General features: G+C 64.4%; 1 protein-coding gene and 1 long non-coding RNA gene across 2 annotated transcripts; both read right to left on the reverse strand.

Moving 5' to 3' along the window:
• Nucleotides 1-5,686: 5,686 nt before the first annotated feature.
• Nucleotides 5,687-7,787, reverse strand: ADRA2C (adrenoceptor alpha 2C). The gene has a single exon (XM_058719663.1). The coding sequence runs from the start codon at nt 7,674-7,676 to the stop codon at nt 6,252-6,254; it is 1,425 nt and encodes a 474-aa protein (XP_058575646.1). The 5' UTR covers nt 7,677-7,787; the 3' UTR covers nt 5,687-6,251.
• An 8,368-nt stretch (nt 7,788-16,155) lies between these two features.
• On the reverse strand, nt 16,156-17,239 carry LOC131506042 (uncharacterized). The gene is made up of 2 exons (XR_009258700.1): nt 17,132-17,239; nt 16,156-16,708 (listed from the first exon to the last, which is right to left on the reverse strand). It is a non-coding gene; the product is annotated as an uncharacterized LOC131506042 (long non-coding RNA).
• Between the last annotated feature and the right edge of the window lie 1,936 nt (nt 17,240-19,175).

The following is a 19,175-nucleotide window of genomic DNA, read 5'->3' on the forward strand; positions in this document are numbered from 1 at the left end:
GGTGCCAGGCCGTGCGCAAATCCCACCCTGGCTGCGAGGGCCCGGCTGGCCGGGGTCAGGGCTGCTGAGCGCCCAGCACGGCGAGAGAGGACCTCCTGGTCTGCCCCCCGCTTCAGGCCTTGCACACGGCGGCAACCGTCCGGTTGTGAACAACAGCTTCTCCGGAACCAATGAAAAGGGGCTCATTTTACTTTAAATTCGATTTGCGACGGCAGGGCATGCCAGGAGACGGGAGCGGGATTGTTTTGACAAACATTTGGCATTCTACACCCCGGGCGGGTGATCTTTCGGAGCGGCTGCGGCATTGGGAACCGTTTCTAAGACGACACGATACAAACAAAGCCGGCCCCTGTCGGCGTCCTGAAGGCACGGGGACCCTGTCATTTTACAGAGCGGCCGAGGTTTTGGAGCGCGGGTTACATGAGAACTAATGAAGCAACATGAGCAACGAGCAAACCCCAGGCCCTGTCTGATCTCAGCCGCTCAGCGTTTAATCTCGGGGCGGCTCGCCGTGGAACAGAGCGGAGACCAGCAGAGATCGGCGGGCCGATTCCGTGTGCCCGACACCGAGGACGCCGGAGGGTCGCCGTCACGCCCGGCGCCTCTGTTTCCTCCTCCGTGACACGAGGCCGCTTAACATGGCTACGGGGGGCCTGTTGGGGGCTCGGTGTGGCCGCTGAGCCCTGCCAATAGGCCATCTGGCTTCGAGGGAGTGATTCTTCACTCATTCTCTCTCTGGAGCTCAGTTTTCTTGTCTGTAAAATGGGACCATCCTTCCCCACTTGGCAGGGTCCAGGGAGAAGCAGACACAAGGAGGGCCCTGCCCAAAGCTGGCGTGCGGAGGGCACGGGGCAGACACCGGCTCTGGGCCACACTTAGTCTGTTCTTTTTTCTTAACGACTCCCCTCTCGGGGCCTTTCTGTAGAAGGGGAGGAGGATTTCTGAGCTGGGCTCCCGTTCGGGTGTCTTCCACCCGGAGCTCGGCTAAGGCTGCACCGAGGTTCTTGTGTTTTCCTAGACGGTGCACAGTCAGCTAAGAGCTAATTAAGTGCGGGGCGGTGGGGGGGGGAGGGGGGGACCCGCGGGACCCGCCCACCAACATTTGAACATGTGGCTTCAGCAGCCCGGGTGCACGTGCAGTGGAAAATCCCCCGCAGCCCGGAGCCCAGCCTGGAGCACCTGCCTCCCGCTCCAAGTGCCTCCCCAGCCCCCCGGAGGGCCGCTGGCAGGGCGCTGTCCCGATGGCCTGGGACACCGTGCGGCACGGTGGGGACGCCCTGGTGGCTCTTGGGTTTGGAGTCCAGGGGCGAGCCTGGTGGGGCCTCTTTGCAGGTGAGGAAGGACAGTCACCTGGCTAGGATGATACACTGTCCCCAAGCTCAGACCCTCCCTGGGCCCCCTCCCACGCTGCATTCCCTGCACCGGGAGGAAGGCGCAGTGGCGGCCCAGCCTGGGGGACTTGGGGCTCCAAAGGGCTTTCTGGAGACGACACCTGGCCCGAGTCGTGAGGGGCATGCGAGGGGCACTCCGGTCAGGACGGGAAAGGTGCTCCTGGCAGAGGACGTGATTCACAAAGGCACAGGAAAGGCAAACCGAGGCCGTGCGATGGGATAAGCGGGAAGGGGTGGAGGGGCTGACGGCCTGACAACTGCCAGCGGCGTGGGCTTGTCCTGGGGCCGTGGGGGCCGGGGGGCCTGTGGGAGCCTGCACCCCTGCACCGGGTCAGGTCTGCAGCCGCACAGCCTCACTCTGGCACCCGTGTACCAGCTGCGGGCCCGCCACTGCGTGGCCATAGTCTCAGCCGCTGGGCCCGCCCTTCCACGCAGGACAGCTGCGTCCACCCCGACGGAGCAACTGGGGTCCGGCCCGGGGAGGGGCAGGCGCGGGGTAGTGCCCCGCAGCCGCCCTGCCAGTGCCCAGCTTTTCCTGTGAACCTGGCAGCAGCCAGTGCTCAACCTGTTTCCCTTTTCTCCATCACCGCCAGGCAGCTCGGGCTGCACTTTGTGCTCACAGCCAGGAGAGGGGGATACCCTTAACCGGGGCTTTGCGGTCCAGCACTCCCACTCCACCCTGCGCGCCGATCCTTATCTTGACAATAACAATCCCATTGTGCCCCGGGCTTTCACTGGGAGCAGCCGAAAATCCTTTTGGCAGGAACACATTTTTGGTCCCCGGGGCTCTCTTCTGGCCCGGTGTTGGCGGTCGACTCCGCTTCCCGGGCCGACTTCGGGGGTCATGGCGCTGTGGTCCGCCTACAGGTCACAGAGCCCTTCACACCCCTGCCCCAGCCCGGCCAGGAAAGGATGTGCAGCCTCTTTGTGGACGGTCATACAGCGAACGGACCCAAGGTGCTTTGCTGGGGCCCCTTCTCGAGCAAACCCAACCCCCGCCCCCTGCTTCATCGCCCCCCCAGCACGTGATGCGCTCCACAGCCCAGCTGGCCAAATGGGAGGGTGACCCTTGGGAATGGGGGGGGGGCAGTTTGAGGTCCCCTGGATACTCGTGGCAGTCCCAGAGTAGGGACACAGGGCCCTTGGGGTGGAGACCCTCCCCTGGGTCCCTGCCTCCCCAACTCCTCAGCTCTGAGGATCCGGACTTCTACCACTGTGGGACTCACCCCCTCCCAGCCCTGTGAGCCCCCATGCCTGCATACCACCCCTCGGAGGCCCCCCCCCCCGGCAAGTGGGGGGAGGCTGCCTGTCCCCGCCCCGGGGACAGCCACGTGCCCGCGTGGGGCCAGGAGCGCGGGGCTCAGCCTGGCCGAGGGCCACACTCAAGATGGGCCTGCGGGCGCATGTGTTTTGCTCCGAGGCCACACTGGAATATTTGAGTCCTGCCGACGGATGTGATATAAAAATACAGCCGGCTGCCAGCACGGCCGGGAAGGACGGCTTCCTCGCCAGCAAGTGCCACAGCAACGTGTTTTCTCCCGTCCCCCAGCCCCCACCCCCGGAACCGGGGGCGGAGCTCAAAGATTGGAGTGCTTTTCTAGAGTGTTAATTCTGCCTGCTCGAGTCATTTTTTTTTTTTTTTTAATTCCATACTGAGCTGGAATGGATTGCTTGGATTATTCTTCCTTTCCCTCTTCTCCAAGCTCGGCGATTGAATTAAAATACAGGAACGAATCTGAACAAACGTATGTGTCTGTGCATCTCGTGAGAGCCGCATCGGCGCCGGGCTGGGCTGGGCTGGGCTGGGGCTGGGCTGGGGCTGGGCCGGGGCTGGGCCAGCGGGGCGTTCAGCGCCCCCACGCAGCGCCCAGCCCTCCTCGATCTTTCTGTGGATGCTTTTTCTTCTTCTGTCTGAAATGTCCTGAGAGCCCACGGGGAAGCCTTGGGCAGAAAGGAGGCTGTGCAAAATGCTCCTCCAGCGGCAAGGCCCAGGCAGGAGCCCGCGGTCCCCAGGCACTGGAGCCGGGTGCTCGGGACGTGGGGTCCGGAGTTGGATGTTTCTGGGTGGGCGGTGTGCCCCGCCCCCTTACACCTGCGGGCCCCGGGCCTCAGTTTCCTCAGCCTTGGAACGGGGTTGACCACGAGCCCGGCACCCTGGAGTAGACGTGGAGATGCCCGGACGGGAGGGAGGGGAGCCGCCGTGTGGGGGAGCGGGACGCGGCAGACTGAGCTGAGCAGCTGAACGGGGGTCTGGGCCCCCGCTCTGTACGTTAGAGAAATCCCCCCGGAGACGGTTTCCAGACCACGCTGGGGCAGCTGGTGCCCACAGGCACCTTCAGGGAGACAGCAGCGTCCCCGCCACACGGCGCCGAAGAAGACAGCGAGTCTCAGAGCCAGACGACTGGCCCGTTTCCCTGCGGCCGGGCCGGGTGAGAAGCCGGGCTCCGTCTCCGTTTATCCGGCTGAAAAGACGGTCTCTCCAGGCGGCAATTACCATCCAGTGGTGAACATCTGGTGGCTGAACGGGGCATTAAGCACCAGGCCCGGCGACAGCCCTGGAAGGTGCAATTCTCACGATTAGGGAGCCAACGGAGCCGAGGGTGCTGACATTGCTCCGTGGGCCGTGCCCCACGCTGCGCGCTCCCGTCGTGGACTCGGAGTGCATCCCCCAGGAGCCCTGCGTGGGGGCGTCGTCACCCCACTGCACCGAGAAGGCGCAGCAGGCCGAGAGCAGTACCCGTGTCCCCCGAGCCGACTCCGAGGGAAGGTCACCTCTCGCGGGGCCCCCAGATCCGCCGGCGGGTTGGACCGCAGATGGGCCGGCCCGGCCTCGACCCCCTCCCCCACTTCACAGAAGGGGTGCTGAGGCCCAGGGAGGGCAGGACTTTGTCCCCGTTGGCTCCAGAGTCCTGCGGCAGAGCCGGGCCTGTGACACGGACAGCCCGTCGGGTCCCTGCCTGATGGTAGGAGGTCAGCGATGTCCCCGTCAGCCTTGGCCAGCCGTTTCCACCACCCCTCTCTCCCCACCTGTCCCTGAGCCTAAACGGAGCGGGTGTAAGTGCTCCCGCGTGAGTGAGAGTGTGGGCAGTCCGGGAGAGTTCTTCCCAGGCGGGTGTCCTGAGAACCCATAACTTGGAGTGACGGGGTGGGGCAGCTACAGAGGAGGGCTCCCCAAGGGACAGCCCCATCGAGTCAGACCAAGGAAGGGGCCTGTCCTGGCTCTTGACTCAGGGGACAGGCGTTCAGGAATGGAAGGCAGGACCCGGGGCTGACCCATCCTGGGGACAGACCCACGGTCACTCCAGGTCAAGGACAGATGGGTGGTGATGCGAGAGAGAGCGGGGCTGTGCAGGCAGGGCTCCGCAGGGGAGGGTACATATGGAAAGGGGCCCATAGGGAGCCACCAGTGGATAGGACGGTCACAGCAGGGGTCTCCAGAATGAGCCCCCACCAGCCAGGGGTCTCCAGGCTCTGTGGTGGGGGCTGGAAGAGTCTGGGGGGAGGACCTCTCCACTTCCTGCTGGCTCCTTCTCGCCCCCTCCTCAAGCCTCGTGTGGAGTATGACACCTGGGGAAGGGGAGGGGGGAGGGTGGGGTGAGGGGACGAGGGGCTGGGCTGCTGGGGGGGGGGGGCGCTGGTTGAGGAGGACGGGCAGGTTCCAGCCTCTCCTCTGCCGATGCAGGCGGTGGCCCCATCACTCCATGTTCAAAACCCCTGAGAAAGTGGTAAAGGTCACGGGTATGGACTAAGGAAGGATCTGGGGACTTGTCGGGCGCTCAACCCCGCCCCATTTGTGGGTGGGGCCCTCTTCTGGGGAGGGCTCACCCATCCTCTCCTCCATAGTGGAAAACCCACAAAGTGTTCCCAAGCGACAGCATGGCCCGAAGTTACTGGGGGGGGGGGGGGGGCAGAACTGGGGCCTTAGATCATGAGAGCCCCGCTTCTCTCCATGGGGGACAAGCTCCCGGGCCAGGAACGGGATGCAGGGGGAAGGGGGGGGGGGCAGGGATGGGGATGGAGAATTCCTCCTGGATCTAAACTTGGACCCAATTTGGGGGTTTCTTGATTTCTTTTCCCTCTCGGCCAGTTACAGCACAAGAAGTTTACATTTTGCATGCATGAAAAAGATTTTGGTTTAAATAAAAAGATACCCCTCTTCTCCTGCAAAGGGGATGTTGGAACCTGGAGACCTGGGATGCTCTCCTTCCACCCTTGGTGGGGCGGGGGTCGGGCGGGGTGAGGTTTGGAAGATACCCCCACGCTGGCGGCTTAAGGACTGACTGCTACATCAACGCTTAGATTACAAAGGTTTATTTAGAAAATAGTTTGGTTGTTTTGGCTGTCGTTTTTGGCAAACATTTAAATACTTTCAGTAACCAAAGATTGTCAGTGCCCTCTTTCTTCCCCCAAGACAGCCGCCCCCACGAGGTCCTGGGGAAGTCAGCCCTTGCTCAGAGGTGGTGTGTGCTGGGGGGGGGGGGGGGGGGAAGGGGGGGGGAAGGGGGGGACTCCTTTCTCGCCCGTTCGGGAGGTTGCATTTACTTCTGCTAAGACCCTGACCTCAAAGCCACACCTCGCAGGGCCCCCAGAGCCAGATCCAGGCCCGGAGCCCCAGAAGCAGCCCTTTGCTGAGACGGGAAGGCAGAGGGGTCGCCCCTCTCTCCTCCCCTCTCCCCAGGGACCCTGCGTCTCTCAGCCCATGCTCCCGGCCCGCCGGCACCCTCCCCTGGGCTCTGGAGGCCAATCCATCCCCGGGTCTCTGGGGAAGCTGCCCCCCCCTGCTTTCCCCTGCGGGGCCACGCCTTCCCAGGCCTCCGCCCGGAGCTGTCCAGGGTCTCCCGGCAGGGCGGGGCGAGCAGCTCACTGCCTGAAGCCCCTTCGCCTCCGTCGGAAGAGGATGTGCTTGAATGAACGCCGGAAGTCCTGGTTAAAGACGGTGTAGATGACCGGGTTGAGCGAGCTGTTGCAGTAGCCGATCCAGAAAAAGAACTTGAAGAGCGGGTCGGGCACCTGGCAGGCCTCGCGGCAGATGCCGTACAGGCTGTAGCTGAAGAAGAAGGGGAACCAGCAGAGCACGAACACGCCCATGACCACCGCCAGCACGAAGGTGAAGCGCTTCTCGCGCGCCTGGGCCACCTTGCGGCGGCACACGCTGCTGCGCGCCCGGCGCCGGCGCGACAGAAAGAACTCGACGGAGCGCGAGCTGGCGCGCGACAGGCGCCCGCCGGGCCCCGGGGACCTCGCGGCAGCCAGCGTGCCCGAATCGGTCGCCCCTGGCCCCGGCGCCGGCCCCTCGGCGCCGCCCGTGCCGCCCGCGCCCCCCTCGCCGCCCGCGCGCCGCCGCCCGCCCCGCCGCAGGGCACCCCGGCGCCGCCGCCGCTCGGCCGCCGCGCTGCTCTCCTCCGGATCCACGTCGGCGCCCGGGCGGCGCGGGGGCGCGCAGTGCCCGTTCTCGCCCGCTCCCGCTGCCGCGCCCAGCCCGTTCTCCGTGGTCGGGGACGCGCCGTCGGGGCCCGCGGGCGCGCGCTTCTCGCTGAGCGTGCGCGTGCGCAGCTTAGCCACGCGGTAGATGCGCGCGTAGACCAGGCCCATGATGAGGCAGGGCGCGAAGAAGGAGCCGATGCAGGAGGACAGGATGTACCACGTCTCGTCGTTGAGGCCGCACTGCGGGTAGGCGGCACTGTCGGGCTGGCGGTAGAGCGAGACGAGCGGGGGGAAGGAGATGACAGCCGAGATGAGCCACACGGCCACGATGGTCGCCTTGACGCGGCGCGGCGTGCGCTTCAGGTTGTACTCGACGGCCTGCGTCACCGACCAGTAGCGGTCCAGGCTGATGGCGCACAGGTGCACGATGGACGAGGTGCAGAAGAGCACGTCGAGGGCCAGGTACACGCCGCACCACACCTGCCCGAAGTACCAGTAGGCCATGAGCTCGTTGGCCAGCGAGAAGGGCATGACCAGCGTGGCCACCAGGATGTCGGCCGAGGCCAGCGACACCAGGAAGAGGTTCTGCGGCGCCCGCAGCGCCCGGCTGGTCAGCACGGCGATCACCACCAGCACGTTGCCCACCACGGTGAAGACGATGAGGAAGCCCACCACGGCCGCCAGCCCCGCCACGGCGCCCGCCGAGTACTGGCCCGGGGGCGGCCCCCAGGCGGCCCCCGGCGCGGCGCCCGAGGCGTTGGCGGCCCCGCCGCTGCCCCCCTCGCCGGCGCCGCTCGCGTTGGGGCCCGCCGCCGCCGTCGCCGCCGCCGCCAGCGCCGCCGCCAGCGCCGGGGACGCCATGGTCCTCCCGCGAGCTACTACGCGGTCCCGCCTGGAGCCGGGGCGCAGCCGCGGCAGCTCGGGCGCCCCCCAACCCCGGTCGGCGCCCGCATCGCCGCCTGCTCCTGGGGCGCGCCCGCCGGGGACCGCGGCGCCCCGCAGCCGGCCCTCGGCCGTGGTGGCTCGGCGGGCGAGCGGCGCGCCGGAGAGCGTGGCTGCCGGGCTCCCCGCAGCTGCCGCGCGCGTAAGTGCAGAGCAGGAGGCTCCCGGAGCGAGCGGCGACGCGGCGGCGGCGGCGGCGGCGGCGGGGGGGAGGGGGGCGGGGGGGAGGGGGGCAGGTCCCGGGGTCCTCGCGCCGGCCCCGCCCTCGGCCCCGCTCACGGGGAGCGCCCGGGCCGCGAGCCCACGGTGATGCGGCGCCCGAGCGGGCGTGCCCGAGCGGCCCCGCGGCCCCGGAGCCCGGCCGGGGCGCAGGCTGCAGGCGGCGGCGGCGGCGGCGGCGGCCCGGGCGCTCCGCCTCCCATCCGGCCGGCTAGGGCTGGGCGCACCGGGGCGCGGGCCGCCGCTCCTCCGGGCCCCAGCGCCCGCGCGCAGCCTCGGGCTCCAACTTTACTTTCCCGGGCAGGGCGCCGGCGCCGCCGCGCGTCCTCCTCCTGCTGCTCCGGGCGCGGGCGCCCCCCGCGGTCCGCGTTCGGCCGTGCGGGCTCCGCCTTGCCTGCCTCTCTCGCCCGAGCTGCGCCGCCGCCGCCGCCGCCGCCGCCTCCTCCTCCTTCGCCGCCGCCGCCGCCGCCGCCGCCGCCGTGCGCTCGGCGCGAGTGCAGCCGCCCGGGCTCGGCTTCCAACTTGGGTAGAGTTGCGCAGCGGGGCGGGCGCGCGGGGCGGGGCGCGGGCGGGCGGGGGCGGCTTGGCGGGCAGGCCAGCGCCGCCGGCCCGGGGGGGAGCGGGCCCGGGAGCCGGAGCCCGCGGCCGCCTCGGCGAACCTGCCGGCGCGGCGCCGGGGAGGAGTCCGGGGCGGTGGCGCGAGGCGCGCGCGCACGGCGAGGGCGCCCCCTCCAGGGCCGACTGCAGCCTGCGGGACGGGCTTGAGTGCCGGCTGGCCTGGGCGGCGAGTTCCAGAAACCTGCTCTTTCTAAGACAAGAGCTCCCTAGCCTCCCCCGGGCACACGCACACGCACACGCGGGCGCGCACTCTCGCGCGCAGCTCCGGGCGGCTCGGGGTCCGCGGCCTGATTGGAGAGCCGGCCGCTCGCAGCCTGGCGGAGGACGCGACGCAGCCTGGTGCGCAGGGGTCTTGCCGAGTGCCTGTCGCCTCCCATCTCCGGTCGGTCGGTGTTCCAGGGCAGAACCACCACCCTGCCCCCGAGCCTCAGTTCCCTTCTCTGCCCACTTCCAAGCGCTGCTGGAGCATGAATCATGACGGCCTTGCCAGTGGAAGCCCTGGGCAGGCTCCCAGGCTCCGCATCCATGTTGGCAATTACAGAAGTTTAATTCTCATGCTCCGTGGCCCTGCTTTTAAAGGGTGGGGGGTGATGTTCAAAATCACCGCCTCTGACAAACACCCAGAATGAATTTCCCGGATGATGGGCGGTTTTGCGTGGGTGCTTCATTCCTACGGCTTAGGGGCAAGCTGTTAGGGTATCTCCCCCCCCCCCCCGCCCCCGCGCTTACCCCTACCATAGGTCCCCGTGCACTCATTCCAGGAACGTGCGTGCACTGTCGTTCCCGTCTTCTGGTGCTGGTACCCACCTCTGGGCAGCTTGAGGTCTGTGGGAGCCCGACCCTGGGGAGGAGGCTGGAGTTCTCAGGCCTGGCGACTCTCCCTTGGAGGAGGGGAGGGCCATTCCTCCCAGCAGTCTGGAAAAGCACCTGGCAGCACTCCCTGCATCCTCAGATGGGAGGGCTGGGGTCATTCCTGTGGCTGGGGGGCCGGAGTGTCATGCCTTTGGGTTCCAGGAAGTGGTGGCAGGGAGGGATTAGAGTGTCTCCCTTAGCGATGCCTGGAAATGTGCATGGCTTCGGGGGCTGCTTCTCAGTCCTCTGAGCCCTGGGAAGGCTCACAGGGCCCATGTAGGAGAGCACGGGTGTCTTAGCAGAGAGGCTCCCTGGGCGCCCCAGCATCCTCGTTAGCCACCTTACACGGAGGAGGAGGGGGTCAGGCCAGGGCCAGGCCGGAAATCAGAGATTCTGGACTGCGGGACTGCCCAGGAAGGGCCAGACCTCCCTTCCCAATCCTGGGCACTTATGCACTTTTGGGGAGCAGAGCCGTGACAGCATGTGAGAGGCACGCGGCCCAGGGAAGGTAGAAAGCCACCTTCCCTGTGAAAGGGCCTCCCGGTCCTGGAGGCCTGGAGGGCACTTGGAGGGAAGACCCACACCACTGCCTCCTCCGTGGTCAAGTGCAACGGCCCTTGCCCGTGCGGGGCCCTCCACCATCTGGGACGGGCGGTGCCACACCCTGAGACGGCCAGTGAATGCTGTCAGTGCCCTGGAGCTCTTCCCCTAGGCTGGGAGTGGAGTTGTCAGGGAAGGCTTCCTGGAGGAGGTGACTTCTGAGCTGCACCTGGAGCATGAAGGAGGGTTATTGGGAAGTGAGAAGCCCCCATGGGGCAGGGAGATGGGCTTTGTCCTAGAGGCGGGGGTTGGGGGGGGGCAGAGGAGGAGCCAAGAAAGAGAAGCGGCAGGAGTCGGATGCAGGTTTTGGAGAGCTGTCTCCCACCCCCAGCAGCTCGCTGGCCACGTGGGCCTCCTCCGGAGCCTGAGGGGTTCTCCTCTTGTGAGAGGCACTTTGGGGGACGCCTGGGGCTGTCAGGACATCCAGGGTCCTGGCTGCACTGGCCACCTCATGAGTTCATATTCAGGGTCAGCCTGGCACAAAGAACTTGGAGGAAAAAGGACGCGGAGCACCTGGGGCCCGAAACAAACAGGACTTCCCGCTGCCCAGGAAGCGACTCTCCAGGCCAGGCTGGGGACATCCGGAGTGCCTGGCCGGCCCAGTGACTCAGGCCCCTGGGGACGCCTGGCTGGCCTTCTGACCTCAGGACCGCTGGCAGCATCTCCCTGGCACAACCCGGGAGCAAGCGCCTCCCCGGGGGCCTGGACCCAGAGCGGAGGGGGAGAGGGGAGCTGGGTCCCCTGAAGAGTCCTCGGCTGGACCTCAGGGCGGCACCGGTGCAAGCCTGCCTGTGTGCACGGGAGCCCCGGGGACCTCAGCTGTTCAGAAAGGAGCTGGAGAGGCCTCTTACCCCGACGCTGAAAACTGGGCTTGACAGACTGCTCTCCATCACCCTACAGCAAGCAAAACGGCGTGCGCCTGGAAAGACCGTCCGATGGGCCGCTCGTGGCCAGGCCTGGGACCCAGAGGGGTATCAGGGACCCAGAGGGATATCAGGGAGGGTGTCGTAAGGATTCAGGCTGCACTGGGAGAGGGGGTGGGGGCGTCGGGGGCAGGTGTGGGACATCGAAGAAGGAAAATCACAGAAGTAAAGTATCTTGGGGCCGCCAAGGCACAGGTGCCTTCGTCCTAACCAGGAAGAGCGGGGCCCAGAAGAGAAAGGCTGGTCCTACCAGGGCCACGCAGCCTTTGGACGTGGGGTCCTGGGCCCTAGCGGCTGGGAGAAGGAATCTGGAGGCACGCCTGCTGGGTGCACGCCTGGCCTGTGTCCCACGAGTGGCCTCAGCCCTGGCGGAGGGGGGCTTGTCTCTTTGAACCGCCTCCCCGCGCACAGGTGTGGATGCACACACACATTCATGCACGCACATACCCATGCGCTCATGTACACACACACACATTCGTGTGCACACATTTCTGTGCGCGCCTAGGCTTGCATGACCACGTACACACGCACGCGCATCCGTGCATGCTGCATGCACACACGTGCGTCCACACGCCTGTGTAAACGACAGCAGTACGCTCACGTAACTATCCACGCGTGCACGCACAAACACGTACATACTCCCACAAGCAGGCATGCACGAGCACACGTGTGTATGCCCACGTGTTCACACACTGTGCGTGCACGAGTTCACGTACACATATGTACCGGGCCACACACCTGCATAAAATCAGGTACGTGCGTTATGTGCGTGCATGCACGTATGTTCGTGCACGCCTCACTTGTGTGTAGGCGTGTGTCCACGCACACGTGCGTGCGTGTACACACAGACTCCTGCACGCGTGCGTGCACACGTGCTTCACCCCCACACAGATGCACGCGCACAGGTGCCGGGGGCCCCGCTCACCCTCCTAGGCCGTGGGGGGCCGTGTCGGGCCACCCCGTCGCAGGCAGCTCTTCCCGGGTTTCGGGCCGGGCTGTGCCCCCTCGGCGGGTCACCTCTGCCCAGCTCGTTCACGTGGCTCTGCGGCCCACCCGCTCCGGGCCGCGAGCCCATCTGTCACCGCCCGCCGCGGAGTCTGGCCCTTGGCATGTGCTCTTCTCCAGGCTGGCAACCCTTGGCTCCGTCTACCCCCAGGGCTCTTCTCTTCCTTAAAAGTGTGTGGCACGAGTCTCCAGGAGGCCTCCCTGAGCTCCCAGGCTAGATCGGGAGCCCCTTTGCTGGCCTCCGTGTGCGCCATCAGGGGCGGGCCGTCAGACCCTGCCCCTCGACTGTGGGCTCCTGGGAGCGGGGGGCCGTGTCTCCCCCGCCTGCTGCAGGGCCCGGTTCCCGGCTCACAGGGGGAGCTCCGTCACAGCTGGTGGAGGGAGCCTCTGGCCGGCTCCATCGGTGGAGCGTCTGTCTTCGGATCAGGTCAAGATCTCACGGTTCGTGAGTTCAAGCCCCACGCCCGGCTCGCCGCTGTCAGCACAGAATCCGCGGTGGATCCTCCGTCCCCCTCTCTCTGCCGCTCGCCTGCCTGTGCGCTCTCAAAAAGAAATAAACACGAGAAAAAGAAAACAGCTGGTGGAGGCTGAGGTCAGGAATCCCACAAAGGCCCCGACGCCCTCCTCGCGCCTCGGGCCTGCTGGTCGCCTGCCACGAGCTCCGTGGAGGTGCTGCCGGCCGAGCACAGCGGGGCCTCACCTGGGAGCTGCCTGCGCCAGACCCCCGTGCCCCCCACCCAGCGGCCCCTTTCTGCCTCCGCTCTGTGGAGGTCGCCGACGTTGGATGCCCGCTCAACACTGACTTGCCGTCTGGCAGCGGGAGAACCCCCTGCCTCCCTGGGCCTCAGTTTTCCCATCTGTAAGGTGGGGGAATCGGACCAGCTACTTGTAAGGTTCACGCCAGCTCTGCCCCACTTGGCTGTGAGCTCCTGTAAGTGGGTGTTGCATCCGGTCTGTTTGCTCGGCGCCCACAGGGGAGGGAAGGGCTGGAGGCAGGGAGAAGAGCCCCATCCACCCCTCCCACAGATGCAGCAGCACAGGGAAACTGGCCCGGCTTCCTGTCTCCGGGCCGAGAGGACTTGTCTCCTCCTTCGGGCTGAGCTGAAGACCCCTCCCGCCCCCCGTGTTGATTTGAAATTTCAGTTTTAGAGACCGGCAGGGAAAAACGAACTTGCTTCTCTGCCTGCCCCTCCCTGAAGGATTCTAGAACCGCTTTGTCTTGCGAGAACACGGCCTGGATCCGTTGGCCCGGGGCCTGGCTCTCCGTGCACTAACCCGCAGACCAGATCCATTGCAATATTGATCCGATTGATGGGCTTGGCCCAGCTGAGTTCTTACAGACCTGGCAGAGGGCCCTCTGGAGAAAGAGCTGCTTCAGGGACCGTCTTTGATTTGCAATGAGCGTACTAGATGAAAGCAGCGGGTCAGCATGTCTTATTAGGCGCCAGCTGTGTACCTCACTCAGCCCGGGCCCTGCTGGAGTTCAGGCTCACGCCTGTCCCCGTCCTCGCTGCTGCACAAGCCTCTCACGGCTCCCCTGCCTCCGGCCTGCCCCTCTGCCATCTGGTTCCGGGCTTGACAGGGCGCTCCCTCTGGGGCTTGCCGCTGCTCAGATGCCTGAGCCTGGCATTCAAGGCCCTCCTAGGCCTGGCCTCACGTCTGCACTCTAGGGTCGGGCCGACCAGGTGTCCCCATGTGCCCTTGGGAAATCGCCCTTCTTCTCCAAGCCTCCTCGGTCTGCGACAGCAGTAACAAAGTCCCGCCCCTGGGGCTGGTGTGCAGGCTCTCGGGACAAAGGTCCAGGGCTCTTAGCCCAGGGCCCGCTCACCGCAGGGTCCCGGGCCGCGTCCGTCATCGCCTGCCTCTTGCTGATCCCTGGGCCCGGAGCACCCGCTGTCGCCTGTGCTCTCGCCACACACCTGAGCGGGTGGAGGGCACGGCTCCAGCACGCCAGCGCTGGGCTTCTAGGAGCAACCCCCCCCCCCCCCCCACCCCTGCCAGGCCCTTGGCCTCCCTGTGAAGCTTCGAGGTCCAGAGCCCACCCTGGCCACCCTCCTGCCCTTGGCGGCTGCGCCCAGGCCCCCAGAACCCCCCGGCCATCAGCAGCACGCACAGCAGCCACCATTAGGGAGCGTCTCCCCCAGGCCAGGCCTGTCCTGAACGGTCCATGGATGGTGAGGCCCGTTCACCCTCTTTGGGGCCTTGCTCGGGATCATACGTGGGTGCCAGCCTGGGACAGCGTGGCTCCCCTGCAGCCCACCATTATGCTGCTGGGCTCCCACTGGCTTTTGCCTTGGCCTTGCCCCAACCAATGGCCTTGGTGTTGGGGGTGGGGGGCTTGGAAGGGGTCTCGGGAGTGACCCCCAGGCTGAGGCCTGAAGGCGGAGCATTTGAGGCCCAGAGTGACCCCGTCCACAGGTCTGCCTGCCTAGCAGAGGACCCTCCCCTTCCCCTCCGGGGGCGGGTTTTCCGGTCTGGCCCCTCGTATCCCTTTCTGGAGACCGGACATCTGTTGAAGAGGCATCTACTAGGGACCCACTTCGTGCCCAGGGTGGACAGGGCCCGTTGGCTATGGAGAGCAAGGCGCTCCTCAGGCAGCACAGGGAACGAGGCACAGGCAGTGACCACCTGGGAAATGCCAGATGGGGGAAGAGGTGGTAGGGCCTGAGGGGGCTCAGGGAGAACGTTCTGGAGGAAGTAGGGGCTCAGCCCAGGCTGGAAGTGAGAAGGTAGCAGCCCGCCCAAAAAGAAGGCTGAGGAGTATGTGCTGGGTGGGCCTGACCTGATCAGGTGAGCCCTTGGAAGGGTGCTGAGGCCTCAGAGATGTCCTGCCGGCCTCTAAGATGAAGCAGTATCATGAGAAGGGGTCCAAAGACAGGCTCTGAGGAGGCCTCTAGGTGCTGAGAGTGGTCCCTGGCACACGGCAACCAGAGAAAACAGGGACAACCTCAGAGAACTGAATTCTACTGGAAACTGGAGGAGCTTGGGGAGGGCAGGACTGGGCCTCAGCTGACACCTCCACCTCGGACTCTGGACCCTGAGCAGGGGACCCATTTAACCTGTACCTGGACTCCTGGCCCGTGGACACTGTGAGATAACAACGTGTGTTGTTTTAAGCTGGCCCATTAGTGGTAGTTTGTTACACAGCCTTGATGACAGATACACCCATGTACCCCGTTGGTTCCCTGGAGGAACGGCGATGTGCCCAGGAAAGAGGGCCCCTCCCAGCACTGAGGGGAAGGTCGTGATGCTGCACAGCCTGTTGTGATGGACCCATTTCCCTTCTCCACTGGCTGGAGGAGGGGCCGCACGGCCAGTCCCAGCCAATATCACCTCCCTGGTGACAAGCAGGAAATGTACACAGGGGCCAAATGCCTTTCTTCCTGCAGGTGCAGGGTGTGAGGCCCAGAGCAGGCAGCCCTTGGGACCCGAGGAGCTCGAGATAAGGGTGGTAACCACAGCGGGGAGAGCCGGGGTCCTTCATGCGGCTTCTGGAGCCTCTAAGGGAACCCACCCGGGAGCCTCCCTTGGCCAGGCTTCCTACGGAGGGGATGCTGAGAGGCCTCGCTAAGCCCCTTGAGAGCAGGTTGTACAGCTTGGGGCTGACCGTGTCCTGAGTTGCTGTCCACACCCCCCTGCTGCCTCCTCTGAGAATCACTGTGCCAGTCTGTTGTAGACAAAATGTCTGTGCCTTAACGGCCCCGACCTGGGCCCATGTGACCTGACATGGCAAAGGAACCTTGCAGATGGGACTAAGTTGAGGACCGTGAGCTGGAATATTATCCCAGAGCGGACCCTAAATGTAGTAACAAGGATCCTGCTAAGTGAAGGAGAAAGGCCAGGGGGTCAGCGCGGGAGCAGATGTGCTATCGCAAGCAGAAGGCTGGTGACAGGAGGAAGAGGCCGCCGGCTCGGGCACGCGGACGCCTGTAGAAGCTGGAAAAGAACTAGGAAACAGGTTCTTCCCTGGAGCTTCCAGGAGCCAGCCCTGCCAACCCATTGTAAACTTCCGGCGTGCAGAACTGTAAAATAATAAATAATGTGTGTTCTTGTAATACAGCTAAGTTTCCGATCCTTTGTTCCTTCAACGAGAGGAAATGAATACAGAGCCTGTAGGTGTTTGGAGAATGAATGAATGAATGAATGAATGAATCAACAAACGAACGAACACCTCCACAAGATAGGCGTTTGTATTTTTGCTTTATAGTCAAGACAGTTGGGGCCCAGGCAGCGCCCAGCCTGGCTTCTCAGCAAGCCAGGTAGTGTCCGCTCTGCCCTCCTGCCTCTCGCCTGCTGAGCACCAGGCGTGTGCAGAGAAGGAGGCAGGGATGAGATTCTGTCCTTAACTGTAACCAGAGGCTACGGAGCCGGGGTCGCGACCTCCTCTCCTGAGTGTGTAGATTTCTCTGCCGGGGCTGCACAGAGTGGGGCGGGTGCCCACGCCGGTGCCGGTACTGAGTGCGGCACCCCTGCCTTCGCTAAGGGCCCCCCACTCTCCTTCGTGAAGCCTGTCTCCCCAACCCTTGTATCGCAGTTGCCCCCACGTAGCACTCGGGGAACATACCCGGAGGAAATGGCTAATTAAATGGAAGCAAGTTCGCGCCGGCGATCTGTGAATCTCACCGTAGCAGGCACGTGCCGCGGAGCTAGATGGAGTTCAGAGATTTTGTTTGTTCGTTTGGTTGGTTTGGCTTCGATTCTTTTTTCAGAGTGTTCAGAAAATGCAGAAGAGCCCTGATGTGTTTGGGAAAATAAGCAAAGAGCTGGACGCGTTCAGCCTGGCCCTGTGAAGTCCCCCCAGCTTCCTACGTTGACCCCGATTTCGAGTGTTCCCGGAAAGCGGGCGGGCGGGCCCAGCAGTGCGTGCCACGGGCAGGAGCACCGGAATGTTGGTCTTCGAACCTGGACCCCGTGAGCTCGGGCTCGGCAAGGTCTGCTCCGTTTCATTCTTGACTCTTCCCTTCCCAGAAGAGACTCTGATTTAAACCAGGAATTTGGGGCCGGCCCGAGATTCGGGGCTGTGAGTCACGATACAGGCAGTGCTGCTGTAACAAAGCAGCCCAGGTGGGAGCGATCTCTTCCCCCACGCGAGTCTGGGTCCTGCCCGGCGGGTGCCCTGCACCCTCTCCCCGGCTGTCCCCAGCAGGCAGCTCCCACCTCCAGGTCTTGGTCGGCCGGTCTGGCTGGGGCCATTCTGCCATAACACCCAGGGTCGGCTCTCGGCCAGGAGGACACGGTCTTCCGAACACAGGGCGTCCCCGTCTGGAAGCCGCACACAGCCCTATGCTGACACCCCATTGGGCAGAATGTGGTCACGTGGCCATACCTACTGCAAGGGAGGCTGGGAAATGTAGTCTTTCACAGGGCAGCCATATGCCAAGATAAACAACGCAGTGTGTTTGCAGCCTGGGAACTGTTGACGTTTGCGGCTGGACGCCGCTTTGTTGTGGGTGCCAGCCTGTGAATTCCAGCGTGATTTAGCAGCATCCCTGGACTCTTTTGACTAATGCCAGGAGCAGCCCTCCCCCCCCCCCACCCCTCCCCCACACACCAGTTGTGATGACCAGAAATGTCCTCAGAAATTTCCAGGGGTCCTCTGGGGTCATAATCACGCAGCTGAGAACCATCCGGCCAGATCCGAGGGCCCCAGCTGCAGTGTCCCAGGGGCCCAGCAGGAAGAGTGCTGGGCGGGGTGGGGTGAGCCCGCGGAGAATGCCCCAGCGGGAGGGGCTGTCTCCCCCTCCCCCCACCCTGCAAGTTCTCACGCTGGAGGCGGACAGAGATCTGGATTTTCATGTGAAATGTCTAAACTGCTTCCTGATGGCATCTAATTAACACAGGGAAAAAGCCATGTGTTTGCTATGGGTTGAACTGTATTCCCAAAAAGAGAACATCCATGTGCTAACCCCCAAAACCTGGGAGAATGACCCTATTTGGAAACAGGGCCCAGGCTCGCTGAGGTCACCCTGGACCGGGGTGGGCCCTAACTCAAAATGGCTGGTGTCCTTACACGAAGAGATGCACAGAGAGGGACACATGAGATGGACAGAGACAGAGCAGTTCGGCCACGAGTCCGGGAGCGCTTGGAGCCCCGGGATCTGGAAGAGGCGGGACGGGTTTTCCCCTTGGACCCGCCAGGGGAGGTGGCTCCGCCCACACCTTTAATGTCAGAACTCCCGGAGCTGGGAGAGAAGACATTTCTATCATTGAAGCTACGGCTGGTGGAACTTGGCGGCGGCAGCCACGGGGAAACTAAGTCAGTGCTCTGAGCCCGTGTGAGCCTCTGGGCCCCCCAAACCTGCAGCCTGACGGGCTGGTCTGCGACAGTGAGACAGGCCCCATCGACGGGTCCGGTCACAGACCTCCACAGTCTGAGCCTGCAGCCCCCACGGAACCTGGCCCCCGGCAGCACGCAGAAGTCCCTCCCGCCTTGCACAGCCCAGCTGTGGTGCTGCCGCGTCCCCACAGACCCTCGGTCTCTTCATCTAGCAAATGGGGAGAATCAGATTTGCCCGGGACAGGACAAGGCCTCCCTGGGGGAGAGCTGCTGAGCAGGGGTGCACACCAACCCTCCATGATGTCTGTGCCTGCCGGTCACCAGGTGACCTGACAAATACCTGAGCAGAGCTTGGGGGGCCAGGAGCAGGGGATCCGTCAGCGGACAGACTCCTGGTGCCGGAACCTGCCCGGGACGTGGAACTCTCCAGACAGGGCGTGCTCTCCTCTGCTCTGCAGGGCATGGGGCTGGGGTGGAGATTAAGTTTGGGGTTAGGATTTCCTTGGGGGGCAGGGCCAGTATGAGTTAGATTTGCGTTGGGGTTAAGTTTGTAAACAGAATTTGTGTTGGACTGGGTTATGGTTAATTTGGGGGTCAGCGTCAATATTCCAGAAGTAGTCTGGATCAAGATTAGGTTCAGGGTCAATTTCATATTAGGATTAGGGTCAGGGTGGGGGTCAGAATGGGGGCTGGGAAGGCTGCAGGGCAGGATCAGGGTTGGGGTGGGGAGGGGGTCAGGGTGGGGGTGGAGAAAGTGGAGATACAGCTGGGATTTGGACCCAAGCCACTTGCTGTGATCACTGTTGCCAATGTGTCTCCATGTCTCTATGCGTCCAGTGCCTGGACTCCTGGCTGTCACCTTATGCTCTGTAACCTTTGCACTTTGCCACACTCTAGGCCTCAGTTTACCCTCTGAAAGAGTGG

The sequence above is a fragment of the Neofelis nebulosa genome, chromosome 3 (assembly GCF_028018385.1).
Source record: "Neofelis nebulosa isolate mNeoNeb1 chromosome 3, mNeoNeb1.pri, whole genome shotgun sequence".
NCBI classification, from domain to species: Eukaryota; Metazoa; Chordata; class Mammalia; order Carnivora; family Felidae; genus Neofelis; species Neofelis nebulosa.

Coding starts and splice junctions, on each gene's coding strand:
- ADRA2C (XM_058719663.1), bottom strand. CDS start 7,676: ATGGCGTCCCCGGCGCTGGCGGCGGCGCTGGCGGCGGCGGCGACGGCG.